We start from the raw sequence: 27,728 nt of genomic DNA on the forward strand, positions 1-27,728 counted from the left end.
CCCCACTTTTAGTGATGTTAAGATTCATCAGTAGGTTAAAAAGTTGACCACCTGATCCATCCATACAAAGTTCTCATCAACCTTTTACCTAATAGCTTTATCAGTTATTGATGATTATTGTCTGGAGCGATTGTTTGATTAGTGGTTGCAAACAGTGATTTTCTACATTCATTCTTCCTGCATTTTTGGATCCAATTTCCCTCCCTCATTCACCATAACTTCTGAACAGCCAGTACAATTTGGACCCCCAAGGTTGGCTAAATCCTAGTAGCTGAAATTTACTGCTGCACTTGAAACCAAGAGAACTAAAGAAGGATTCTGTAGAATACTTAGAAAGTTGTGAGAAATGCAAATTCTTGGGTCCTATTGGAGACCTACTGAATCAGAAACTCAGGTGAGGCCCAGAAATCTGGTTTAACAAGCCCTCCAGGTGTTTCTGATGGACTCCTGGACTAACACTGGCTGCCCTAAGACGGCCTTCAATCAAGCAATGATTTACTAAGGTCCTAAGTTCATGGCAATATGCTGGGTGCTGAGCATTACGGATGCAAAAAAGAAGGCCTGATGCCCCCCAAGGAACTCACAGTCTATACAAGGGAACAGGGTACGTACTTATGAAAAGGTAACTGGAGACAGTTGATAGTGGGCAGTATGTTCCCAACATGGCACACAAGTGGTGCAGATGGAAGATTCCAAGGAAAGTTCAGTGAGTAGGCCCAGTTAGCAAAAGTTTAGAGCTGATTCCAACCAGGCCTTAAAGGAAAAAAAAAGACTGGGGTGGGATGGAAGGAAAAAGAGACATTGGCACGAACAAAGGCAGGATGCTCATGAAGTGAATCACCTTGCAGGCAATGAGGTTGTTTTCTCATCTCCTCACTATCACCATTCCTGCAGTGTTTCTTTCCTTGGGCTCACCTTTCCTTTTTCCTGGTTATTTTCTTGCTCGCCCATAATCACACTGGGGAGGTCACAGTCGAGTGTATGCAGGTTTCTATGTGCTGTCCCTGAGCTTGGGAGTGTAGGATGTGGTTATCCGGGCTGGTGAGTGCGGAAGGGCGTCTGAGGAACCCTTTGCCTCTGTCACGGGTGTTGTATGTGTACAGAGTGTCCGCCCAGAGCTTCAGCGCTGCGGTGGCACGCGGCAAGCGTAATACCTTCAGGCTCACGACTCCTGAACACCGAAAGGGCAAACCCCTCCCAAGAGTGGGCGGAGCCAGGACCTGAAGAGGCGGGGCCGGGCTGCGGGGCGGAAGCTCAGAACTTGTGGCGGCGGAAGCCCGGCCCCAGCGGGGCAAGATGGCGGCGTCCAGGTGGTCCTAGGCCAAGTAGGTGGCTGGGCTAGCGGGACGGACTACAGGAGATCCCGGCGGAGGGCTCTGGTACAGGGTATCCAGTTCTTTGTCGGAGTCTGCCCCAGTGTATTTGATCTGGCCAGGAGCGGCCGCGGCCTCGTCGGTGCGGAGATCCTGGGCACGGCCCTCCATCCGCGGGCAGCATAGGCTGAGACTCCGTGATTTCTCTTTGTTGACGCGGGTGGCCCAGGAGCGCCCGCGACCGTAGAGCCCTAGGGGCCGTTGTGGGGCCCGACAGAATATAAGTCTTGAACTGCTTTGATGAAATTTATTCCTAAGTATTTTATTCTTTTCGATGCTATTGTAAATAGAATTGTTTTCTTAATTTCGTTTTTTGATTGTTCTTTAATGTATAGAAATACAAATGATTTTTATATATTGATCTTTTATAGCCCAAGGTTTTTAATAATTTGAATACTTTTCGGCCAGGCATGTTCCCACCAGTTTGATACTGAATCACCACTCCCCGGTACGACACATTTATCCGCCTGGCTCCTAATGACATTTTCCTTAGGTCCCCTAAGGTTGTTCCTGAAAGTTTTTATCATCCACGGATTGTAAGCAATCTAAGGTGGCAGTAAATATTGTTGCTGGGCTATTGACATCAGGGAGAGCTAAGTAAGGAGGGAATGGCAATAAGGTATGAATGAGGAGGAATGAGTCCACCGAACCCAGGGAAAAGGAGCCTTTTCTGATGCACAAAAAAGAGAATCGGGGGCTTCCGTGGTGGCGCAGTGGTTGAGAGTCCGCCTGCCGATGCAGGGGACACAGGTTCGTGCCCCGGTCCGGGAGGATCCCACATGCCGCGGAGCGGCTGGGCCCGTGAGCCACGGCCGCTAAGCCTGTGCGTCCGGAGCCTGTGCTCTGCAACGGGAGAGGCCACAACAGTGAGAGGCCCGCGTACCGCAAAAAAAAAAAAAAAAAAAAAAGAATCAGGGTTCAGTTGCAGAGGGCCCATCATCTTTACTGCTTCTAGGAGTGAATGAGAGTGAATTCCCTACACTGAAGCAGTGCTGAAAGAGTCCCACGAGGGAGGCAGCTGGAGTGTCAAGATGCTGTCGAGACCAAAGCCAGGGGAGTCCGAGGTGGACCTGCTGCGCTTCCAGAGTCAGTTTCTTGCAGCTGGTGCAGCCCCAGCAGTACAACTGGTGAAGAAAGGAAGTAGGAGTGGTGGTGATGCTAACACGGACCGGCCTCCACTGCAGGATCATCGGGATGTGGTGATGCTGGACAGTGAGTGGCTGTGGGTATGAGGTTGAAAAGGAGAGAGGTACAACTTCAGGGTCTCTCCCTCTTCCTGATGTGGCTGGATTCCCCGTCGTTATTTCAGAACTGTGTAACCTCTGTTGCTGCAGCCCCATTTTACATATGAAGAAACGGAGGCTCAAAGAGGTTAAATACCTTGCCCAAGGTGACACAGGTTGAGCCAGGGCTGCACAGCAGCTGCCTTTCTTTCTTTGGCTTTCCCCTAGCCCCAGTCTCTTCCTGGGAAGATATGAGTAACCTCACATCTGGGTTTTTTTCTTTCTCAGATCTCCCAGATTTGCCCCCAGCTTTGGTTCCTGCTCCCCCAAAGAGAGCCAGGCCCAGCCCCGGCCATCCCCTGCCTGAACATGAGGACCCTGAAGAGAGGCTGAACAGGCATGATAAGCACATCACTGCTGTCTTGACTAAGATTATTGTGCGTCTCACCCTGGTTGAGTGGGGCAGGGCATCCAAGGGCAGAAAGGATGTTGCATGTGGGTGGTGAGCCTTATTGAGCAGAGAGTGATTCAGAAAGATGGGACTTTATCCCCCTGCAGTCAGGTTGGGGGCTGGTTTAGAATCACTGTGACTTAAGGAGCAAGATGGGTTCATGACTCCCTAGGGTGAGGTTCTAGTCATATAGAACTGAGGCTAGTAGGATAGGGTCCAGCCTGGGGAAATCTCTGTGTCTTCACTGCTTTGTACTTTGTTGCTGCAGGAACGAGATACAAGTTCAGTGGCTGTGAATCTGCCTGTGCCCTGTGGCGTTGCTTTCCCTCCTGTATTCCATTGCTCACAGGGGAGACAGGTAGGCAGAGGTGACCTCAGATGGTGTTCAGGGGAAGACAGTCTTGTGAGCATCATAGTGCATATTCCCCAGGTAGATAATCTTAATAATGATAAGCAATTCCATTGTTAAAACAGCACCACACTAAGCACTTCATATGCATTACTTCATTTGATCCTTATAACAGCCATGTAATATAGGTATCATTATCTCTACTTTTCAGATAAGGAAACTGATAACTTTTGCAACACCACACATTTAATAGATAGAAGAGCCAGAAATCCAACCCTAGTCTGTCAGACTTCAAAACCTATGCTTCTATAGAGCCCTGCTTTCTCTGAGGATTAGGGTTGTGACCCTTGGAGATTAAGCAAGTCTCTTGTATCTCTTTGTTCCAGCGACCTTGGTATAAAGAGGTTGAGAAGAGAATGGGGTAATGAGCATCAGTCACCTGGGTTTTCTTTTTGCCCCATAGGGGAAGCCAGCAACATCTGGTAAGAGAAGTATCTTTGCCCAGGAAATTGCAGCAAGGAGAGCATCTGAAGCCAAGGTCCCACCAGTTGGAGAAGTTGCACCTACCTTGCACCCACCAGAGGGTGAGCAGGGTTTGAAGAGGTTTGGGCTCAGCCTTTTTGTAATACACATTTGTAGAGTCATCTTTCGATGTACATCTTCCCTGCCTCAAATCTGAAGTGCATTTGAGCCATCTAAAGAGGAGCCATCTGATATCTCCACTTAGACTCTTGAGTATGGGCAGCTTGGGTCCACATCTGGGTCTTAGGTGCAGGGAGAAGGCAGGTCATTCCTTGACTGTAGGAGAAAGGAAGGGGATAGAAGTGTCTGGTAGAGACTGTAAAATAAAGACGTAGGCCAAGATTCTTTTAATGATGCAAATTACTAGCAGAAGAGCTGGGGGCGGGCCCCTGGAGGCAGACGGCTGCCTAGACATCCAAGAGAAGAGTCAGAAAGTGGGATGTTTCTGAGGGAAACTTCTAAGTCCAAGGGGAAAAATGAGTAGAGAGGTCGTCACCCCAACCCAGCCTCAGGATGCCCTGGAGTCTTGTGCCAAACCCAGGGGGGTCTCCCCTCTGTGCCTGGGCAAACTCTGGGGCTTCCGTCTGTCTCCAGAACTGATGGGATTAGAGAAGAGGGACAGAAGGCCCAGTTGGGGTGAGGCAATGAAACTGATCGTATCTTTCTTCCAGGTGCTGCAACCTGTGTGGCACTCACACCTAGGGAGCAGGGCAGCCAGCTTCCATGGAACAGCTACAGCTTCCAGGGACCCCATCTGGTTACAGGGAAGGGGCTCAAGAGCCAGGAGGCTGAGCAGGAAGCCCAGACCATCCATGAAGAGAACGTAGCGAGACTGCAAGCCATGGCTCCGGAGGAGATCCTGCAGGAACAGCAGCGGTTACTGGCTCAGCTTGGTATGGGTACCAGCCTTTCCTGCCAAGACCAGGCTAGGAAGGGACTGTCATTTATTGAGGAAGGCTCACTGTGAGTGCCAGGCAGAGTACTTTAATGCATTTCATTTTGTCCTCAAACTGTTCCTGTGCGGTCGGTGGTACTAACCTCATTTATTTATGAAAAGATAAAAACAAAAACAAAAAAAACGAAGGCTCAAAACTTTAAGAAATTCTCCCTCAGGTCACACAGCCTGGTACCACATCCTGTTAATGAACACCAATGAGATATAAACCCAGTTCTACCTGGTCTCATGGGCTGTGTTCTTAACCATTATACCATGTGTACTGTACTACTGTAGTGCAGTATACACTGTATTTTGGCTGTACTCTAGTACAACTACAGGGTACTCTATTATGTGATGCTGTACTATACTACACCTCACTCCTAGTTTCTGTTCACCAAAACAATAGTGCCAAGTCAATCCATTCCAAACTATGTATCTAGCACTTATACAGAGCATACCATATATTAGTTTTTTGTTGTTGTTGTTTTGGGGTTTTTTTGCTGCTCTGGATCTTCATTGTTGCACACGGGCTTTCTCTAGTTGCAGCGAGTTGGGGCACCACTCTTTGTCGTGGTGCGCGGGCTTCTTATTACAGTGGCTTCTCTTGTTGCAGAGCACGGGCTCTAGGCACACAGGCTTCAGTAGCTGTGGCACACGGGCTCAGTAGTTGTGTTTGCGGGCTCTAGAGCGCAGGCTCAGTAGTTGTGGCACACGGGCTTAGTTGCTCCGCGGCATGTGGGATCTTCCCAGATCAGGGCTTGAAACTGTGTCCCCTGCATTGGCAGGTAGATTTTTAACCACTGCGCCACCAGGGAAGTCCCCATATATTAGGTTTTTAGTGGATATTTGTGCATAAATAAATAAATAAAATAGTTGAAAGTGAGAAACTATTCCCCTAAATGCCTTCTTTTTGGCCCTTGTCAACACTGATTCATTTATTCCACAGCCACTTTGGGCCTCTGACCTGAAGCCAAGCACAGGGATGGGCAGACTGGCCTGGACCAGGGGACTGTGAAGAGTGGAGGGATAGGGCGGCAGGCAGGTCCCAGTGACAGATATGGGTCATCGAGGCTGCAGGAGAGCCCCGGGGGCTCAGGCCAGGGCTGGGAAGTGGCTTGTCTTGGCCTTGGCACCCACAGACAGGCAGTATTAAGCAGATTTCGGGTGTATAGAGGCTGGGGAGGATCTGCCCCCACCCATTCTCCCCTCCACGCTCTCTTCTAGATCCCAGCTTGGTTGCCTTCTTGAGATCTCACAGCCGCACCTGTGAGCAGGCAGAAGAGAAGGCCACGGGGGAGCAGAGGCCAGGAGGTCGCTCTGCTGAGGTCACTGGAGAGAAGCCCATCATGCCAACTTCTGCCAGTGAGCCCAGGCAGGAAGACGAGCCGGAGCCAGGAGCCCCAGGTTTGGAGGAGGAGGGGACTTCTGGGGAACAAAAGTAGAGGAAAGTATTCCTTCTCCTAGGCCTGGCAGATGGGAAGAGAGAGAATCTTCTCTGTCCTTGAATGTCTAACGTTAATCTTCATTGTTGGCTTGAAATCAGTCTTCATTTGCTGATGCATATATTCTTCTTGCACGTGCTTCCTGTTTTCCTGTCCTGTTACTGCTCCTTCTCCCCCTTCCCTGGTAAGAGACAGCACAATGTGATGGCTGAATGGCCCCCTCCCCCTCCAGACCATCTGCCCCCTGCCTTTGCAGTGGCTGCCCCAGCTCTGGCTCCATCCATCCCACAGTTCCTTCTGCCTCTGCTCTCAGTGTTGGGAGGATAATGGCAGGGTGGTGGGAGAGGAAGGGTCTGACGTAGGTCTTGTGAACATGCCAGACCTGAAGCAGAGAGGCCAGTGGGGGCACTCATTTTCCAGGAACTGGATGATTTTATTAGTGATTAACAAAAGAAGAATTGAATTAGGAGAGCCAGGAACCTCCTGCCCCTGGATGAACTCTAGGCCAGTTGAGCAGGTTGGATGGGGGTTGGTGGGGGTGAGGAAGGAGGAGGATATTGCAGGTGTGTGTTTCTATATCTTGCTCTGCTGAAGTATAGCTGCCCCCTCCTCATTGTCCCCACTCCCCTGCTCCTTTAGAAGGTCGGTACTAGAGAGTGGAGAACTGTGGTTTCCCTGCTGTGTGTGGTTCTCCCTCCTCTGCTTCCTCTCTCTTCTCTTCCTTATCTCCTCCGCTTCCTCTTTCCTCTCCCAACAGATCTTTGGGGTCAGAAAAGGGCTAGAGCCCAGGACGGGGGGTGTTCTGCCATATCAGGCATTCCAGCCCCTGGGCTGTGCCATTAGTCATAGCTGAAGGCAGAGGCTGCCAGACCCTTGGGCAGAGGTGGATGTGGCAGCTTCTGGATGATGGCTGGGACCCCAGTGGATCAGTGAGCTGAGCCCCTTAGGGAATACTACTCTGCTTCCATCTCCCCAGCTCTGGTGCTGCCCGTGACTCCCCAGAAAGAATGGCTGCACATGGACACTGTTGAGCTGGAGAAGCTCCACTGGACCCGAGACCTGCCTCCACTCCGACGGCAGCAGACTCAGGAGGTGAGGAGGGCCAGCTGGCTTACAAGGGCAAGGTGGGGTGGCAGTGAGTGGGGCTGCTGTCTTGCACCCAGAACTTAGGCTTTTCTCTTCCCCCGAGCTGGAGAAACATCTCTCCTAGTGCTCACACCCCTCTTCCTGCCTGGCCTCTAAGGCCAGAGGAGCCCCACTTGTGGTCAGAGGTAGAGTCAGGCCCTACGTCCTGAGAGGCCTGGGATTACAGGTGAGGAATGGGTGTGGGGAAGTTGCTGGTGCCCCCAGCCCATCATTCTCTTTCTGTACCCATTAGAGGATGCAGGCCCGATTCAGTCTTCAGGGAGAGCTGCTGGCCCCCAGCGTGGACCTTCCCACCCATCTGGGCCTACACCACCATGGAGAGGAGGCGGAGGTGAGGCGTGGGGTCCAGGGAGTACTGGGCAGCTCTCAGCAAGTGCTTTTAACAACCATGTGGAGAAGGACCGCTGCTCAGCTGCCTTGGCCCTTCTGTGCACCCTATTCCAGTTCACGGCCTTGCTGTCTTTTCAGTTTTTTTTTTTAAATATTTATTTATTAGTTTATTTGTTTGGTTGCACCGGGTCTTCCTTGTGGCATGCAGGATCTTCATTGCCGCATGGGGGGATCTAGTTCCCTGACCAGGGATCGAACCCGGGCCCCCTGCATTGGGAGCGCAGAGTCTTAACCACTGGACCAGCAGGGAAGTCCCTGTCCTTTCACTTCTTAGGCTTGAAATCTTTCTCCTTGTTCCCTCACATTCCAGTCAGTCACCAGAACTTGCCAGTTCTGTTTGTCACCTCCCCGCAGTGCTTCCTCGATCAGAGCCTTGACCCCTCTGGTCTGTTCAGTCGCCATGTTCCACTCACTCCGTCATGCGATTCGCTCGCTCCCCAACGGGGCTGCCGTAGTGATTCCCCCTGGCCCAGCTCAGGCTGTCCCTTGCCTCAGAAAGTTTCCTCGCTCGGGGAATTCTCCCAGAATAAGGTCTTGGCTCCTCAGCACAACAGAACAGCCTTCCACCATCTGTCCCTGCTGACCCCACAGCTCTGCATCCCTCACTTCTGCTGCATTCTGTTGCCTCCTCCCCACGTACCCGCTGTGCTCAAGGACCCCCAGGGCTCAGTCCCTGAAGCCCGCTCCAGGGAACGCCTTTCCCCTCTGCTCCCTGCCGGGCCATCAGAGCTCTACCCACCCTCCGAGACCACATCACTTTTCCAGGTGCCCCTTCTCTCTCTCTCCTGTTCTCTGGTTGCAAATTAAACACCGATTACTACATTCCTCCCAAACTGCCTTATGCTATGGTTACTTGTGTGCCAGTCTTATTTTCTTTACCAGTTTGAGGCTCCACAGAGAGCAGAGGCAAGAGACATCACTTACTTTTCTTTGTCTTCCCCTTGACACCTGACTCAGTGCATGGCAGATGGGGGTTGCCACGTATTTGTTGGTGGGTGCTGCCCTGTGTCTTGGCTCCTTCTGACTTCTTGTCCCTGTTCCAGAGAGCAGGGTACTCCCTTCAGGAGCTGTTCCACCTGACGCGCAGCCAGGTGTCCCAGCAGAGAGCGCTAGCGCTGCATGTGTTGGCCCAGGTCGTCGGCAGGGTGAGTGGACTGTTGGCCTCGTCCTGCCCGCCCCCCTCCCCTTAGACTTTCCCACCTCCTGCCTGTTTCACTCTGACTCACTGGCCCATACACCAGCTGTCTGTGGGTCACACTGAGAACAGGACAAACCCAGGGTCCTAGCTGGACAAGTGAAGGGTTTGGGACAGAGACTGTAACTTCAGCGTATTCAGCAAGGTTTTTCCTACTGCCCTCAAGGCCCAGGCTGGTGAGTTTGGAGACCGGCTAGTGGGCAGTGTCTTGCGCCTCCTTTTGGATGCTGGTTTCCTCTTCCTGCTGCGCTTCTCTCTGGATGACAGAGTGGATGGGGTCATTGCAGCTGCTGTCCAGGCTCTTCGGGCTCTGCTGGTGGCTCCTGGAGATGAGGTACAACAGGCATAGGAATGAGGCTTCGAGGCATTAGGGTCCCTACGCCTCCTGCTGGGCCTGCCCTCGTTGATGAGGCTTTGCCAGGCAGAGCACAGAATGGGGTGGCTGTGTCACCACCTTCTAAAGGCCCCAAAGCCTAGGAGCCTTGCCTCTCTGTCCTTTGTGCGTGGCTTTTGCCCTCTACTTCTGGACCCGCTTTCTGGCCTGATCCCTTCTTCCTCTTCCCATCTTCACACTCTTTCCTCTGGCAGGAGCTCCTCGATAGCACCTTCTCTTGGTACCATGGAGCTTTGGCGTTCCCTCTGATGCCCAGCCAGGAGGACAAGGAGGACGAGGATGAGGATGAAGAGCCCCCAGCAGAAAAGGCAAAAAGGAAGAGCCCGGAGGAAGGAAACCGGCCTCCATCTGACCTGGCCCGACATGACGTCATCAAGGTAAAAGTGCTGGGGCAGCTGCACTGGTCCCATGACCTCCAGGGCCAGCACATGTTGGGCATGAGGGGTCATCAAGGCCTGGGGCGCAGTTGCATTTGGTAGTGGGTTTGTGTCTCTGATCCTCAGGGGCTCCTGGCCACCAACCTGCTGCCTCGGCTACGCTACTTGCTGGAGGTGACCTGCCCAGGACCTTCTGTGGTCCTTGACATCCTAGCTGTGCTCATCCGCCTGGCCCGGCATTCCCTGGAGTCAGCCACAAGAGTGAGAAAGAGAAGGAGGCAGGGACTGGGCAAAGAGCCTAGCTAGGCCTGGTCTTGACCCTCAGCCTCCCTACCTCCCTTTTCCTCCTGGCCGGCACAGGTCCTGGAGTGCCCTAGGCTGATAGAGACTGTGATTCAAGAGTTCCTGCCCACCAGCTGGTCCCCTGTGGGGGTGAGGCCTACCCTTAGTCTACATGGAGTGCCCTGTGCTCCTGCCATGAAACTTCTTCGTGTCCTGGCCTCGGCTGGTAGGAATATTGCTGCCCGGCTGGTAAGCAGAACACAGGGCAAGGGATGGGGGCTTGAGACAGGGCTGGGTTGGGGGCTAAGCATAGCCCCTGCACTCTGGGTGGCCCAGTCATGCCATCTTTCTCTTCGTATCTGTTCCAGTTGCCTAGAAATGGAACAGAAACCCCCAGGCAGGAAGCTAGTCACCTGGAGCCTAGTGTATCCTGTAGGCCTGCTCTGCTCTCATGTGAAGGGAAGGTGCCCTGTTCCCTGGACCCAGGCCAGAAGGGCCCATACAAATAGGCATAGCCAAGGTGCCCAGCAAGTGCTTGCTAAAAAGAAGGAGGGAAGGAGAGAGGAAGGGAGGGAGGGACGAGATAGTTTCACCCTAGCCCAGAACCATGACCCTCTGGCACCAGAGGGGCCTCAACAGGGATGAGTTGAGCCAGTCTCTGTAGTGAGAAAACCTGAGGCTTGGAACTTCGGGCTCCCAGCTGATCCTAATCCCCAGACTCTCTGCCCAACCCCAGCTGAGTGGCTTTGATCTCCGGAGTCGCCTGTGCCGCTTTATAGCTGAGGCTCCCCAGGATCTGGCCTTGCCCCCAGAGGAAGCCGAGACACTGAGCACTGAGGCCTTCCGTCTGTGGGCCGTGGCAGCCTCCTACGGCCAGGGCGGTGACCTTTACAGGTGAGGAGCGACAAGGGTAGGCTCTCTCACAGACCCCTCCAGCTCTGCACTCTGGCCTTGCTCAAGGTTCAAGCTCGGAGGGAGGCTGAGTATGAGAAAGAGGTGATTCTGGGAGAAAGGAAGAAAATTTGGGAGTCAGGACTAGCCAGGAGAGAGTGGAACAAAGCTGGGTTAACCACATTCTGTGCACCCCAGCTTGGTATCTTGGTGAAATCAGATTTAAATTCCCTCTTGTGGTGGAAGCCTTGAGGGGCTACCTCCTTCCCTTCAGCCCCCAGCCTTCCTTCTTGAAACCTTCCCAGAGTTCCCAGCCCTGGGCCTCCCTCCTGCTCCTCCTCAGCTAGACTGGAGATGCCTGGGGCCGGGCCTTGCTTTGTGTCTTCTGTTTCCATCTCCCTTCTCACACTGAAGGGCGGTCCTTCTCCCCACTTACCAGGGAGCTGTACCCCGTGTTGACGCGAGCCCTGCAGGCTGTGCCGAAGGAGCTCAGCAGCCCCTCCCCTCAGCCCCTGGCTCTGCAGAGGGCAGCCTCACTGCTCACCGTCCTCACCCAGCTGACCCTAGCAGCCGGTAGCACCACCCCTGAGCCCAGAAGGTAGGCTCTAGCCGTGAGCCGCTGGCGGTGACATCCTGTCAGGAGCTCTGGGACCGGTGGGAGTGCTCCTCCAGAGGGAGAGGGCGGCCAGAGCTTAGAGGGGAGTCCAGGCAGCCAGATTCTCACTGTGGCCCCTTGTGGCTCTCCTGTAGTGACTCTGCTGAGGCCAGTCTGTCGTCCACTCCTTCCTCAATCACTTGGACGCAGGTGTCTGGGCTCCAGCCTCTCGTGGAGCCTTGTCTAAGACAGACCTTGAAGTTGCTGCCCAGACCTGAGATGTGGAGTGCCCTTGGCCCAGTGCCCACTGCCTGCCTGCTCTTCCTGGACGCTTACTACCAGGCCTGGAGCCAGCAGGTGAGTGTTGCCTGCCTGCCTTCACGCTGCCCTGGGTGCCCTGCCTTCATCTTAGCATTCCACCCTCGTTCTCCCTCTGTCTCCACCTCTCCGCACCTCCCTCCCCATTTCCACCTGTTCCCTCCTACCTTTCTTCCTCTTTCCACCTCCGTGTCCAGTGGAGCTTCCAAGGAGTCGTGTTGGTAGGGACCATAGAACCCCAAACAGCAGCTTGGCCTCCCTGGAGCCTTTATGCTCTCTCAAGACCCTAGACAGTGGGTGCCAGAGCAACCTCAGGGTCTCCTCTGCCTCTAGAAGGGGCAGAAGGCAGAAGCCTCTAAACACTGACTCTTGGCCACTCGGAATCATGGGCTTGGCCTGCGTACGGAGGGTCCAGGAGAATGGGGGTCCTGGGCCATCAGCTCAGTGAGTGTCTTGGTCTTCCAGCCAGGCTTGTGCCCAGGGGATTGGCTTCAGGACATGGAGCGCCTGTCGGAGGAGCTGCTGCTGCCCCTGCTGAGCCAGCCCGCTCTGGGCAGACTGTGGGATTCGCTGGGGTGTGTACTGTGTGCAGTTGTGGAGCTGGGGGTGGGGCGGGGAGGCGGCAGTTTCGCTCCTTGTGGGGTTCCCACGCCTGGCTCCCTGGTCCATCCCAGGTGGAACCCCCCAGCCTGAGGGAAATCTGAATCCCTAGCAGGCAGCGACTGGGGGCTCCAGGGAACGTGGGCACTGTCCGCACGGCCACGTTTCCGCTAGCCTTGGTCACAGACCAAGCAGCTGTTTCCAGCCCGGCACATGTCAGGCCAGAGCCCCCCTCAGTGTCTCCATTCTGCTTCCAGGTGCTGCTCCCCTCTCTGCAACCCACAGTCCTGTGCTCCGGCCCCTGAAGCTCTCCCCAGCCTCGTGTCACTGGGCTGTGCAGGAGGCCACCCTCCTCTTAGTCTGGCTGGCTCAGCCTCCCCCTTCCCATTCCTCACGGCCCTCCTCTCTCTTTGCAACACCCTGGGCTGGATCCACAAGGGGCTGTGTGGCCAGGTGAGCGCTGGGTGCCTGGTTAGGGGGGCAGGGGACCAAGATGGCAGGAGTCAGAAAGGGGAAGGGTGCCCCTTGGGGAAGAGAGGCCTCTTCTGCCAGCACCCATTTCTCTGAGTTTAGCTGGGGACGGGGCAGCTGGGGAGCCCTAGAGGGCATCAAAGTCACCTTGTGAATCTGAAGCTTGCTTTTCCTCAGCTGGCTGCCGTGTTGGCTGCCCCAGGACTGCAGAACTACTTCCTCCAATGTGTGGCTCCTGTGGCTGCTCCACACCTCACACCCTTCTCCGCGTGGGCCCTGCGCCATGAGTACCACCTGCAGCACCTGGCACTCGCCCTGGCCCAGAGAGCGGTGGGTGCCCCCAACCCCCATCCCTCTGTCCACTCCCACCCCCATTATCCCCATCCTGCTTCTCTGGAGCTTATGCTGCTTCTGGCAAGCCATGCAGTTCTACTTGCCTGCAGACATGCCCAGGCCCTGTGCCCATCAGCATATATTCTCTTCCTCACTTCTCTTTGCTTTGTCCCCCCTCACCCCCTCTGCCTACTCCTCCCCCTTCCCCCCTTTTCTGTCCACAGGCAACACTCCAGCCAGTGTCAGCCACCAGTGCTGCCCTCTATCACGGCATGGCCTTGGCCCTGCTGAGCCGGCTGCTGCCCGGAAGCGAGCACCTCGCCCATGAGCTACTGCTGAGCTGTGTGTTCCGGCTGGAGTTCCTCCCGTAAGTCCAGGGTTGGTGGCATCAACTGAGCCCTTTGAGAGGCTGCTGTGGTGGTTGACAGAGCAGCCCTGAACTTGGGGCCAGGAGACCTGGGTTTCATTCTCTTTCTTCCATGGATTACGCTTAACCTGTCTGAGTTTCCATTTCCTCATTAGTAAAGTGAGGATTAGGATAATACGCTAGAGTATTATTATGAGACTTCTGTGACTGTATGGCTGAAAAATGGTTATAAACTAGCTGTACGCTTATAATAGCTAACCGTTACCCAGTGCTTACTCCTTGTCCGGTACTCCCTTAACCGTTTGTCTCTATTTTAATTGTTTTACCTGTACCATGAGATGTGTATTATTATCATTATTATCCCCACTTTACTCTGAGGAAACTGAGGCCCAGAGAAGTTCTGTAAACTTGCACCTAGGTAACTGGCTCTAGTGCCCATCCTCTTAACTGCTATACACACTACATGGAAGGTTATTAGGGGAACAGGGAGGAGCGGGATTGGACCTAGGAGCCTCTGGGAAACCCTGGAGAGCTGGCATGGCCTTGTGGGTTCTAGCCCTCATTTTTGGCTTTTGGGTTCTCTTACAGGGAAAGAGCATCAGGGGGTCCGGAGGCAGCCGACTTCTCTGACCAGCTGTCCTTAGGGAGCGGCGGGGACCTTGGGTGTGGGCGAGGGACTCTACTAGCTCAGGCCTGCCAGGACCTCCCCAGCATCCGCAGCTGCTACCTGACCCACTGCTCACTGGCCCGAGCCAGCTTGCTAGCCTCTCAAGCCTTGCACCGAGGGGAGCTCCAGCGAGTCCCAGCCCTGCTGCTCCCTGTGGCTAAGGAGCCTCTGCTGCCCACTGACTGGCCGTTCCTGCCATTGATTCAACTCTACCACCGGGCCTCAGACAGCCCCTCGGGGCTGCCTCCTGCTGACACTGTGGGCACAGCCATGCGGGCCCTGCAGTGGGTGCTGGTCCTGGAGAGCTGGCGCCCCCAGGCCCTCCGGGCTGTGCCTCCTGCTGCCCGCCTGGCACGGCTCATGTGTCTGTTCTTGGTGGACAGTGAATTGTTCCGGGAGACCCCAATACAACGTCTGGTGGCAGCCCTCCTGGCCCGGCTCTGCCAGCCTGAAGTCCTACCAAACCTCAACCTGGATTGCCCACTTCCTGGCCTGACGTCTTTCCCGGATCTCTATGCCAACTTCCTGGAGCATTTTGAGGCTGTGTCTTTTGGGGACCACCTCTTTGGGGCCCTGGTTCTCCTCCCCCTGCAGCGTCGGTTCAGCGTCACCTTGCGCCTTGCCCTCTTTGGGGAGCACGTGGGAGCCTTGAGAGCTCTGGGCCTGCCTCTGACCCAGGTACTTTCTCAGCCCAGCAGGGCCCACCATGGGCATCCTGTCCTAGGCCTTGGAGGCAGTCCTGAGCAGCGGGGAGCTTTGGTGGGCCTCAGGTTCCTTATTTTACCTCTTGGAGGCTTTGAGGAGATTAAGAGAATATGTGAAAAGGGTTTACTGTGGTGTCTGGCATACAGTAGGTGTTCGTTATTATTAAAAAGGCACGGCTCCTTGCTCATGAGGTGCTACAGTCTAGATAAGAGATGTACTAAAACCAACATAGGTCTCAGGTATTCAGATTCTAGGTGTTAAGTCAGGATTCAGAGAAAGGAAGGATCAAAGTGGGCTTCCCACGAGGAGAAGGCTTTGTGGAAGAAGTGGGGATTGATCTGGGCATGGAAAATTGGGTAGAATTTGGATTGTTAAGGAGAAAGATAGAATGTACATAGTGGAACAGCATAAGCAAAAGCTCAGAGGCAGGAAGGAATATGACAGGATGGGAAGAGGAAGGAGTCTATGACAGATATCAGCTTGGGAACTTGTTGGAAACAAAGCTAATAAAGTCTTAGAGGGCCTCAGGTATCAGGCTAAGGAGTTAAACTTGTAAGCTGTAAACAGTTACTAATTTTTTTAAGATTTGTTTTTTAATTTTCATTATAACTTATTTTGGTAAGCTTGAAGTATAAACATTTTAAGATACGTATGTAAGATATAAATGTATATTTTGTATAAAAAACTAAAAAGAAAATATAAAATAGTTTTAAGAATTAAAAAGAAGATTACAGGGAATTCCCTGGAGGTCCAGTGGTTAGGACTCCATGCTCTCACTGCCAAGGGCCCAGGTTCAATCCCTGGTCAGGGAACTAAGATCCCACATGCCGTGTGGTGTGGCCAGAAAAAGAATAGATTAAGGAAAAAAAAGAACTTTACAGTTATCCATAATCCCACTGCCCAGTAGTAATTATTTTGATTTACCTTTTTTTAGTCTTTTTTTTTTTTTTTTTTTGGCTGCACCTCGCAGCATGTGGGATCTTAGTTCCCTGACCAGAGATCAAACCTGTGCCCACTGCATTGGGAGCGCGAGTCCTAACCACTGGATCGCCAGGGAAGTCCCTGTGCATGTATATTTTTATAAAATTAGGATCACTGCATAATGTTTTCTTCATTGAATGTTAGGTAGTAAGCATTTCTCACATCATTAAATAATCTAAGAAATCAACGTTTTTATTATTATATCATAATCCATCGTGCAAGTGTGTCCCAGTTTATTTTATCAGAACCCCTTAGTGGGCATGAAAGTTGTTTCTGATTTTTTGCTATTTTAAGTAACACTGTGATAAACACCATTGGACATAAACTCATAATCATTTCTGCGTGGAATTAAGAATAATTTTTTTAGAAACAATTACTATTCCAAAGAACATAAACTTTTGAAAAGTTTGGTAATAGAATTGAGCAGCTGAACATGACATTTTGAAAGTTTTAAGTAGATTAAGCAAGTAGTAGTAGCAGTAGAAATCCACAGCTGCTTCTCAGTTTCCCAGTTTCCACTGCTTTCGAGCTCTTTAGTCTTTAACCTTGATCCTTGCGATAGAGAGGGATGGATGTCTGTCTAGGACAGGATCTCTGCCCTCATGATTTGTTTCATGTGACCATCAACCATCCACCCTCGTTGTCCAGTGATACACATTCCACCCTGACCCTCAGCTTGTCTCATTTCCCCTGTCACAGTTGCCTGTGTCCCTGGAGAGCTACACAGCGCCTCCTGAAGACAACCTGGCCCTCCTTCAGCTCTACTTCCGGGCTCTGGTTACTGGTGCGCTCCAATCACGCTGGTGCCCTGTGCTCTATGCTGTGGCCGTGGCTCATGTCAACAGCTTCATCTTCTGCCAGGACCCAAAGAGCTCGGTAAGTTACGTCCCCATCTCCAGAGGGAGGGAAGGAACCTGCAGTTGAACTGAGCCAGCTGGGAGGAGGTGAGGGCCAGGCCAGGCGAGTGATAGGCCCGTGGCCTGGTGCCACCTCTCCCTCTTCTGCCTCTAGGATGAGGTAAAGGCTGCCCGCAGGAGCATGTTGCAGAAAACTTGGCTGCTAGCAGATGAGGTAGGGCGGGGTACATCTTGGAGGGTGGGAGAATAGAGGGTCTTGGGGAACAGAGATCTCAACAGGATCTCACTACCCACTTCATAAAGATTCTTCCTTCTCTGCAGGGTCTTCGGCAGCACCTTCTCCACTATAAGCTTCCTAATTCTGCCCTTCCAGAGGGTTTTGAGCTGTATCCCCAGTTGCCCCCTCTGCGTCAGCAGTACCTCCAGAAACTGATCTCAGGGGTGCTCCAAAATGGGGTTTCAGAGACCTAGTATAGCTGCTGCAGAGGAAGAGATGGATACATTCTCCTGGGGTTCACCAGCAGATGCCTGGCCAGAGGGAAGGGCTTTGTGTCCTAAGAGTGTGCAGGAAACAATAGACCAGAAGGCTTGCCTTCCTAGGAGCAAGCTCTTTGAGCTTTTTTGGAGATTGGTGAGCCTACCCTTATGTCCTGATATCTGGAGCTCAGGATCTGGGGCTTCTGAGGGTCTGTGCTGGGAGTGAGGGGTGACTTAGCTATATACCCCTTCTTGGGGACAAGACAAACTAACTACACCTCTTCCTCTCCCCACCCCAGGCCAGGGCATGTGAATACTGGAGCTGAGCATTGAAATAAAGAATTTTTTTTTATCTTCTGGGAATTTGATTTGGACTGATTTCAGATGTACTAGTTCAGGATTGGTATCGAGGAATGGGTTATCTCTGGGGGAAGCAGGACTACTGTGAGAGACATGGGGGAGGAATCATGAATGGGAGGTGAAAACTTGAGTCCACATCTGGGACAACAAAAACGTGGGTCCCAGTTCTGGAGTGAAGCCAGGCCAGGGCGGTGCTCTTGGGAATGGGGGGCGCTTCTAGAAGGATTCTCAGCAGTCCACTTGGAGTGTAGGTGTGCTAAATGAGGTTAGCATCTTGTCTCCTTATGGTCCCCTATTTCCATCAACTGCGATCATGAGACAAGAAGAAGCCAGAAATCAGACTGGTGCAGTAGCTGTCTATCTTAAATTTGTTTGGGCTGCTATAACAGAATACCACAGGCTGGGTGGCTTTTGAACAACACATTTATTTCTCACAGTTCTAGAGACTGGGAAGTCCAAGATCAAGGTGCTGGCAGATTTGGTATCTGGTGAAGCCCTGCTTCCTGGTTCATAGGCAGCTCTCCCATGGCAGAAGAGGCAAGGGAGTTTTCTGGGGCCTCTTTTTATATGGGCACTAATCCCATTTCACCCATGAAGGTGGAACCGTCATGACTTACTCACTTCCCAAAGGCCCCACCTCCAAATACCCTCAATTTGGGGATTCCGTTTCAATGTATGAATTTGGTGGTGGGACTGTGGCGGGGGCCGGGAGGGGAGGTGGAGTGAAAACATTGTCTATAGTGCTGTTCTACAACACCCCTTCCACTGTGGACTTCATTGGTGATAGGAAAGGCTGGGGAGGAGTGGATCAAAGCGTAAACTCTTGATTCATTGGTTTCTTTCTTTCTTTTGGCAGTTTCTAGGTTCTTTTGCCTGAATTCCAACACTAAGCTTTCTTACAGTGTCATTTGCTGTGAGGAATTACTTACCATCATTGTGTTTATAGGTCAGGGTGAGTGCAGTGTGCTGTCAGTAGGTAGAGAAACCACTCACCATAAACGGAGCTGCTGAACACAGAATCGTACAATATGCTTCACTCAGCAACTCCGGTATCTGCAAAACAGCAATAGCTCTCAAACTTATGTGAAAAAAAATCACCTGGACAGTGAGTTAAAACAGATCACCGGGCCCTACCAGCAGTGTTTCTGATTCAGTAGGTCTAGGGTGAAACCCAAGAATTTGCATTTAACGAGTCCCCAGGTACTGCTGCTGTCCAGAACCAACCATGCTTGGAGAACTATTGATTTACAGGGACCTTGCAAAGTAAATTCTGTGACCTCACAGTGAGAGTTAAATAAGGCATGGGTACCAAACTTTTTAAAAAATCACTGTTGTGTCTACACCCGGCACTCTACACTCAGAGACTTTACCAAGTAGCTAACTACTAGAACTTCTTTTTTTCAGTGTTTTATATTAAGCAGGCCTCAGCCACTAAAATTGGTATTTTGAGCAAAAGAATGAGGAAGACACAAAACCACCTGACAGCTGTGTGGCCCTCTCAGTTGTCGGGTGCTTTGTGGTTTACAGAGAAACTTCCCTTCCTATGGTTTTGCAGGTGGTAGAGAAACTGTCTCAGAGCTGTTGTGATTTCTTCACCAAAACCAATTGACTAGGGACACTAATACTAGCACTCTGGTCTTCTGACATCAAATCACCAAAATCACAGTAAGTTGTGCACAGAGTTGACGCAGGCAACGGAATTGTACGAGGTGAACCCTAAGATCCTTCGCATCCTGGGGTCTGAGGTGGGAGTGGCCAGGCCGGCTTTAGGACCCAGCGGTCTCCAGCGAGCGACTGGACACTCCTATAAGCGGCAATCTGGGCTGAAGTCGCAAGGTCTGACTCTGCCACTCTAGCTGCAGTGGGCCAGTCCGCTCAGCTGGCTGCTGCTGTGGCTCAGAGCCGTGGGTAAGTGCCTTTTGGCAGTCAGGGAACCATCATGTTAGAGGCACCTTCCTAGGCTTGGGGACCACAGTCGAGACAGAAGGGGTCCCAAGTGGCTCCTGCAGAGGCCTCGAACTCTTGCAGCCAAAGCTCCTGGGTCGGTATGTGGGGAGTGCAGGCAGAGAATTGCAGGGGTGTCTGAATCTGAGGATCCAGATATCGGCTGGGGAAGGAGGGACAGGCCCTAGGGTCTCAGCACCGCCTGGGGGGCAGAACCACCAAGGTAAGTCGAGAAAAGACCGGGGACCTGAAGGACCGAGTTCAGCTTGGTGCCCAAGGCATCCACTGGGAAGGGCTCTCCAGGGGAAAAACTTGCAGAGACAAAAGCGGGCACCACCACCCTTTCCACCCCCCTCCCTCAGCCCTGCCTTCAGCGACCAGAGTTGTCTTGGGGCCCGCTTCCAGGTGCTGGTGTGCCCTGACTGGGTGGGGGTAGGAGTGTGGCTGTGAGAGGCTAGGGCAGCCTTCTCTTCATCTCCCATCCTGTTAACCTCTGTGCCCTCTCCCAACCCTTCTGTTGCCCTGTCACCTTTCAGGTGCCATTCTCTGCTCCAGCTTGGGGTCCCAGGCACCTTTTCCCCCCTCCTCACCCTTGCCCCTGGGACCTGAACATCACCACACCGCCTAGCCACTGTGAGCCAGCCTCTCCCCTAATTCCCCCAGGTGAGCTCCTAGCCCCTTCCTCCCTTCTCCACTCACCACCGCAGACCCTCAGGCCGGGGCAGGTGCTCTTGACCCTTTCCTCCCTCCCTGCTCCCAGGCCCGGAGGGGCGTTGGCTGTTCTCCACCTGCAGGGCCAGCAGCTGACACGGGCCCACACAGTGTGGCTGGGACTACACCGGCAGCAGTGTGGTGGTGACAGTGGGGCCGCTAGGCCTCTGAAAGGCGTGCAGTTGTGGTGGGCACCGGGCGCCGGCCGGCCTCTGTAAGTGCGGAGCAGGAATAGATAAGGGTGGTGACCTGCGAATCTGAGGTTCTGTGGTCGGGGGAACCAAGGCTATGTACGCACCACTTTGCGTCTTGGGGTATTCCGCAGTGACAAGCGGCCAGGGCGGCTTTGTCCCTTCTTCCAGCGGAACCGGGGAAAGGTGGCAATAGTCGCTACCAAATTACCCGTACCCAGGAGCCTGTTCCTGCCAAGTGGAGTGTCCCTAACCAGCCACCAAGGGTGGCTTGAGCTTCCCTCCGTCTCCATTAAGCCTCGCGAAATAAGTGTAAAATCTAGGGAATTTCCTGCCGGTCGAGTGGTTAGGACTCTGTGCTTCCACTGCTGGGGGCCCGGGTTCAATCACAGATCGAGGAAATAAGATCCCGCAAGCCTAGCGACGCAGCAAAAAAAAAAAAAAGTAAAACCTAATTTTATGGTGTGCATACCTAAGTCTCCCCATTCCTTCAAAATCGACTACGTCTTCCAAGTCCTTCAGATAAGAACTTCTGAAGCTGCCTCTGTCAGCAATCTCTGCCCTAGGCGGGCGGCCTGAGGACCGATGGTCAAGGGCCGTGGACTCAGCGCCTGCTTTCCGCAGGATCTCAGCCTATGGAGCCGCGGGCGGCAAAGGTGCCAAGAACCACCTGTCACCGGCGCATGGAGTCTTCCTCTCCGCCGTTTTCCCCCTTGGTCGCGGGGAGCTGCCTTACATCCTCGTAGGTCAGCAGGGAGAGGACGCCTGTCCGAGAGTAAGCGGAGCCAGTGAGAGGGGGACGGCTCAAGCGCCCCAGGGCGAGGGCTGGGTGGAAGGAGAGGGCGCTCCTGGGGTTAAGACCTCAGCACTGAGAGCGGAGGGTCCCGGACCCCGGCTGATTCCGGTCCTGGACGCCCGCCGGGGAGCCAGGAGAGCCAGCTCGTTCTGCCTCGGAGAGTCTCCGGCCGCTGAGGAGCACGCGGCGACGGAGGGGATCGGAGGGGTTCCGGGGTCGCGGAGCTGGGCAGGAGTCGGAGCGGATGGGGGTTGCCACCGCCGTCTTTCCGGTACTTCCTTGCCTCGGCGCGGGCCGCTCCCGCCTCCAGCGCTCAGCGTTGAGGTCGCACACCTTCGCGCGGGCGCGCACGCACACGAGCTCCTTGGCGCCCCCAGAGTCCTGGGCCTGGCTGAGAGCCCCTTCGCTTACTCCAGTCCCCGGGGTGGGGCTCGGGGCCCCTCACCCAGCGCCCGGGTCGTCGCTCGACGGCTAGAGGGCGCGTCCCTGAACGCCGCTGCCGCGTAGCTGCGCGCCCACGAGCTGGAGCCGCTGCTGGTGGCGGCCGGAGGAGGCGGTAGGGCGTACCTGAGGCGGGAAGACCGAGGCCGGACTCAGGCCACCCCTGAAAAACTGCGGAACCGCTCGGCGGCGCCGGGAAGCAGCGGGAGAGGTGGGGCGGCGGGTGAGGGCGCGGGCTGCGGCGGGGAGGAGGCCGTGCTCCCCCTCCCCGCGTCCGGCCATCCCGCGGTCTCTCTGCAGGTGGAGGGGACGGCCAGACGTCTCAGGCCCCCTCTCCGCCGGCCGGCCGCTCACCGCGGAAGGGAGCGGAGGGTGGCCAGGGCTGCAGGGAGGCCTGGGCTACGCTTGGCTGGGCCTCAGCCGGCGGCTTCAGTGGAGACGGCGGCGGCCACCCGGGTAGGTGAACTTTTGGGGAGGGCATCTGGGCAGCCCCGAGAGTGAAGTGGGGTTAGAGCCTTAGAACAGACCTAGTCCCTCGGGAGATAGTTGAGTTAGGAAAGGTGTTGAGCTACGCTTCGTTCAGGTCAGAGTAGGTAGAGTAATAGCTGTTAGAAAAGGAGGTCACATAAGTTGCAAATCACACGTGCAGATAGGACTCCCTCGATTTTCTTTTACATCCAGGACCTTTGTCATCACAAGTCCCGTCCTCGATCTGCAGCAGTCCCAGGAACTTACAGCTGGCTGAGTTAGCAGGCTGAGCAGGGAGGCAGAAAGGCAGGGATAGTTTAAGTCAGCAGTTCTCAAAGTGTGGTCCCTGAGCGAGTAGCATCAGCACCACCTAAGAAGTTGTTAGAAATGCAAATTCTCAGCCCCCTTCAACCTACTGAATCAGAGACTTTAGGGGAGGGTCCCACTATCTGTGTTTTAGTCAGTCCTCTAGGTGATTCTAATACACTCCAGAGTTTGGAAACCACTGCTATAAAGAAACAGAGCCTTTGTGTCTGTCTGGGCTGTACTGTTCATAAGTACTTTATACGCATCGTCTCCATTATCACAGAAGTGGAATATGTGGTTTGGGCCTCTTCCATTTGATAGCTGAGGACATGAGATTAGGGAGGTGCAGACAGACAAGGAGCCATCCCAGCCGACGTGAACCAGGCCTTCAGATTCCAGCTGATTGCTCCTTTCCCACTTCTCTGGCCCCTCAGCTCCCACATGCAAGCTGGCAGCACCTGTACTGTAATGTGAGTGTAGAGAAGACCACACTGGGGTTTCCACTGGGAGACTCCAGCTTCCCCACTGTTCATAAGCCAGCTTCCCAGCTGTGAGGCAGCTGTGTGCCCCTTAATCCCCCATTTTGTAGCTAAACCCTCTTTCAATTTCCAGGGGGCGATGCCTCAGAGGCTGACATCCTCTGGGCTGATGGGGAAGATGGGGTATCCTTCATACACCCCAACAGAGAGCTCTACCTGCAGCCTCTGCCAGGTGTTGTCCCCTATCCCCCACCTTTCAGCTAGCCTAGCCCTTTTCCTCAATCCCTCCCATCTGAGGCACCAACTCTGCACCGTGAACTACCTGTTCTTGCACAGCACAAGAATACTTGGGAACTGGGCTGTCAGTTGTAAAGCCAGTATGGGGCATTCTGGTCTGCTTGTCAAATATCTCTTGCTATGAATTCTCTTCAACTACCTGCAAGCTCAAGGATCCCAGAAGAGGAAGCATACAGGCTTGACAGAAGTCCCCCAAACTCTCCCACCCACCCTAGATGCCTAGCACTGCTCCTTGTTCCAAAGTCCAGGGCTAAAATTAACCATGAGGCTGAAAAAAGTACGTATGCCCCCCATGCTCACCCCGCAATATGAGTTCTTTTACTCATAGTCACGGAGAGCCATGGAGAGGTGGAGATTCGATTATACCTCAATCGCGGTCATTGCCTTTTGAAAATCTGCCAATGGCAGGCAGAGCTCCAGTTGGCCAGATGCATGTGCCCAGAGGGCATGGAGCTGGCTGCAGATAACATCACCTGCATGGGTATGTCCTGCCTGTGTCTGAGGTCTGGACTCCTGGGGCCATGGGCTGTGGAGAGCAGTAGGGCATGGGAAGGATGCCTGCTGTGTGCCAGGCACCATGTTGGGTGTTGGGCAGGGGATTGGAAGTGCAACTCTGCCTTCAAGGAGCACATAGTCTAGTGGTCTAGTGTGTGAGGGGAGATATCTATCACTATCTCTAGATATACATCTACATTTATACCTAGATATATCTCATAGTGACAATTGCCATGGGAGGTGTAAAGTATTTTAGGGGTTCTCAGGAGGGAGAGGCTGCATTCATTTAGGATAAGTGGGGAAAGCATCATGGTAAAGTTAACACTTGAGCTGAGTCTTGAGGCATGGATAAAACTTGGGGTAGAGGGACAGAGAGGCATTTCCCACTGGAGATGTGTCTTTCTCTCTAGAGCTGCCCACCCCTCAGACCCTTTGATTCTGATAGTGGCTGTGATGTTGATCTTGACACTGAGACTCCCTATGGTGTGTGGGGTCCTGATTCTGGGTATGGAGCATCCAGCAAGCATGGCTGATTTCTCCACTGAACTGATGGGCTTCTGTGGGGTCCCAGGGGCAGACATGGCTGATTTCAAGACCTCTACTCCCAGCAGAGCTGTGGTGGACTTCTCTGGGGTTCTAAGAGTAGAAGCAGCTGGGGAGGCCTGAGGACAACATTTATCTTAATGGGCATCTGGAGAGGTGTCCTGGGAAGGGGGCAAGTCAGGGCGGGCCTGATGGCCAGGTAGAGAGTATGCCGTTTTTCCTCCCACCCTCAGTGAACCGTAAGAAGTGGCAGGGCCTGTGGTGGATGAGGCTGCCAGGCCCTGAGCTCCAGCGGAGCAAGCTCACCTCCACCATCAGGACAACCCCCAACCCCTACTACTTCCAGGTGGGGCTTGGCCCAGCCCAGTCCTGGCCTCTGCCCCCAGGGCTTACAGAGGTTTTCCAGTAAATGTCATTCTGCTCAGCTGCGTCCTCCCCTCCTTCTGAGAACCTGTGCGCTCTGAATCCCCACCCTCCATCCTGCTCCCTGTTGTGGTGAATTATGGATCCCAGAGAACATCTTGTCCAAATCCCTTGTGTAGAGAAGATGAAGGTCAGAGAAGCTCCTAAAGGGAAAGTAACCTGTCCAAAGTCATCTGTCATCCCCAGTTCTGGGATGGTAGGGACCTTAGGATATTATTCCTTTGGAGCAAGGGTTGCCTCTGCCCCAGGGTGTCTGCAAGGACCTAAGGGAAGCCTTAGCACAGACTCCCACCCCACCCCCTTACCCCACACCTGCCCTCTCTTCTGCCCTGGCTCTGGCCTAGTCACCATCACCCTTGCAGGGTTTGTACTTGGGGACATGCCGTGATGTGGAGAGCTCAGACCCTCAGAGAGGGCCAGCTGGGCATATGGAGGGCAATCAGGGGGACAAGGGGGACCCTCGAGGACCCTCCCCAGACCCAGTCACCCACTCACTTCCAACCTGTCTTCCTGCAGAGCCCTGGGCCATGGTACCTTTGGAGAGGTCTGTGAGGGACTGGTGATTGGCCTTCCTGGGGACCCCAGCCCCCTGCAGGTGACTATCAAGGTGAGAGGGGGTGGGGCTTCCAACTGACAGTAGGAAAGAAGGGTCCAGGGAGGAAAGAACAGTGGCTGGAGCTAGGGTCAACCTGCCTTCCTGAAGTGTCCAGGGCACTCAGGATCTCTGCCCTCTTCCTCCCGAGACTCTGCCAGAACTCTGCTCTCAACAGGACCAGCTGTATTTCCTCATGGAGACACTATCATCAGGTACACCTGGGGCCAGGGGCGGGAGTGGAAGATGGGAGGAAGGCACCCAGAACTGCCTGCACAAATAGCCTCTCTTCACCCTGGGGCTGAGAGGTAGCAATTCTAGAGACACAGAGGTTCACTCCAGCCTGTGGAGCCTAGAGCATGGTTTCTCTCCCTGCTGGTGATGGGATATATGCACCACTGGCTCAACAAGGTCAGCCATCAGAACACTGTGCTGCGTGGGGCTTAGCATCCAGGCTGCCCCTGGCCTAATTCTGCTGGAGTTGATGTCTGGAGGGGACATGAAGAGTTTCCTGAGGTATAGGCGGCCACAGCTGATGAGACCCTTCTCCCAGCCCTCCAGGCCCCTCTGAAGACCCTGTTCATGTGTCCCCAAACCTGCATGGTCTGATGCACCTTCTGCCTGACCCAGGGCCAGCCATCACCTTTGGCCATGCAAGACCTTCTCCAGCTGGCTTGGGACATAGCCCAGGGTTGCCACTACCTGGAGGAAAATCACTTCATCCACAGGTTGGAAGTGATCCTGGCTCTGGGGACCCTGAGCCCAAATCCTTCCCCAAGGAATAGCCCTTCCACATAACTTTTAAGGAAAAGATTAAGGCTGGAGTTTCTCAGTTCTGGCAGTGAATTTTTTACCTGAATCTGCAGGGACATTGCTGCCAGGAACTGCCTGCCGAGCTGCACCAGACCCAGCCAAATGGCCAAGACTGGGGACTTCAGGACGGCAAGCACTATCTACAGGTGTAGAACCTGGGGATGTGGAGAAGGCTGACGCTCCAAGGGAGTTTACCAGCACCTTTGGGCCATTTAAACAATTCATCACTCCTCTCCTCCCTCATGTAGGGCCAGTTATTACCGCAAGGGGAGCCAGGCTCTGCTGCCTGTCAAGTAGATGCCCCCAGAGGGCTTCCTGGAGGGCATCTTCACATCCAAGACAGACTCCTGGTGGTAACACGCCCTCCCCTGCCTTGGGCCACCTCATGTGAGGGAAGGGGAAGCTGTGCCTGATGGGCTTCACTTAGCTCCTCCCACTTATGATGCAAGTTTTTTTTTTTTTTTTTTTTTTTTTGTGGTATGCGGGCCTCTCACTGTTGTGGCCTCTCCCGTTGCGGAGCACAGGCTCCGGACGCGCAGGCTCAGCGGCCATGGCTCACGGGCCCAGCCGCTCCGCGGCATGTGGGATCCTCCTGGACCGGGGCACGAACCCGTGTCCCCTGCATCGGCAGGCGGACTCCCAACCACTGCGCCACCAGGGAAGCCCCTGATGCAGGTCTTTTGGAGTGCTGCTCTGGGAGATCTCACTGGACTACACATGCCCTACTCTTGGCACACCGATCAGGAGGTGCTGGACTCTGTCATCTGAGGGGGATGGATGGACCCCCTCAGGGGCTGTCCAAGGCCTGTGTGAGTATGGAGTGTTGCCTCAGGAGGGAGGTCTTTCACAGCCATGGGTTGGCATGAACTCCTGCCTCTCCCCAGGTACCATATCATGACCCAGTGCTGGCAGCATCAGCTTGAACTTCACCCTAGTTTTGCCAGCATCTTGGAGGTCTTCAATACCGCACTCAGGTGTGCCCCCTGACCTGTCCTGACCACCCTGGACTTGGGGGTCAGGAGGGAAGCCATAAAACAACACTGTGGCCCCCTGCTCCCCTACCATCCCATTACAGAACCCTGATGTGCTGAATTCACCCCTTCCAGTGGAACTGGTACCCATCCTGGAGGAGGAAGGGGCTGGGGACCCTATCTTTGGGGGACCTAAGATGTCCACAGACCCAAGAACCAAGTCTGGGGAGGGAGCCTCCTTGGCCCCTGGGCCCTCAAGCCCTCCAAATCCAGGGGTCTCCAACCTCAGAACCTTTGGAATCCCACCTATGGTTCCTGGGTCCCAAAGGGCCCTGAGGGTGAGGACTCTGGCACTGAGGGTAGCAGTTCCTCCCTGCACTCCTCCCCAGGCTTCTAGGTGGCTTATGTTCCAAGTAGCCTCTGTCCCCCACAGTCTGTGCTGTATGTCTGGGCCTGTCTTAGGGCTGGCCTGGCACCATGGACCCTCCATCCTGGAAACCAGTCTCAGGCCTCCTGGGCAAGAGTCTGGCCACTCCCAGCCTTTGCTATTTGGGA

The 27,728-nt window shown here is 54.0% G+C and overlaps 2 protein-coding genes across 3 annotated transcripts; both read left to right on the forward strand.

Annotated features, from left to right (window-relative positions):
• Positions 1-1,270: 1,270 nt before the first annotated feature.
• Positions 1,271-17,706, forward strand: RPAP1 (RNA polymerase II associated protein 1). 2 transcript variants are annotated; one of them, XM_081229254.1, is made up of 25 exons: positions 1,271-1,325; positions 2,329-2,585; positions 2,885-3,033; positions 3,316-3,405; positions 3,860-3,980; positions 4,590-4,811; positions 6,080-6,259; positions 7,274-7,389; positions 7,676-7,774; positions 8,877-8,978; positions 9,195-9,362; positions 9,617-9,799; positions 9,926-10,060; positions 10,160-10,330; positions 10,818-10,975; positions 11,412-11,570; positions 11,723-11,924; positions 12,351-12,460; positions 12,743-12,938; positions 13,134-13,286; positions 13,514-13,656; positions 14,245-15,001; positions 16,709-16,885; positions 17,021-17,080; positions 17,188-17,706. In XM_081229254.1, the coding sequence occupies exons 2-25, from the start codon at positions 2,405-2,407 to the stop codon at positions 17,335-17,337; spliced, it is 4,182 nt and encodes a 1,393-aa protein (XP_081085380.1). In that variant the 5' UTR covers positions 1,271-1,325; positions 2,329-2,404; the 3' UTR covers positions 17,338-17,706. The 2 variants fall into 2 exon arrangements, with proteins under 2 accessions (XP_081085380.1, XP_081085381.1); XM_081229255.1 differs by having other exon boundaries at positions 1,298-1,379.
• Positions 17,707-18,016: 310 nt separating this feature from the next.
• LTK (leukocyte receptor tyrosine kinase) lies at positions 18,017-27,570 on the forward strand (the record flags this gene model as incomplete). The annotated part of the gene is given in 27 exon segments (XM_081229861.1): positions 18,017-18,047; positions 20,184-20,257; positions 20,259-20,310; positions 20,408-20,451; positions 20,455-20,521; positions 20,524-20,572; positions 21,174-21,337; positions 21,485-21,596; positions 21,598-21,616; positions 21,853-22,009; positions 23,173-23,271; positions 23,665-23,817; positions 24,608-24,779; positions 25,314-25,404; positions 25,541-25,604; positions 25,806-25,924; positions 26,020-26,117; positions 26,256-26,348; positions 26,451-26,496; positions 26,500-26,552; positions 26,878-26,917; positions 26,920-26,967; positions 26,971-27,011; positions 27,087-27,154; positions 27,157-27,176; positions 27,278-27,392; positions 27,395-27,570. Coding segments are annotated over 27 exon segments (2,265 nt in total).
• Positions 27,571-27,728: the final 158 nt, after the last annotated feature.

Source organism: Mesoplodon bidens (genome assembly GCF_964165515.1).
Source record: "Mesoplodon bidens genome assembly, chromosome: 3".
NCBI lineage: Eukaryota > Metazoa > Chordata > Mammalia > Artiodactyla > Ziphiidae > Mesoplodon > Mesoplodon bidens.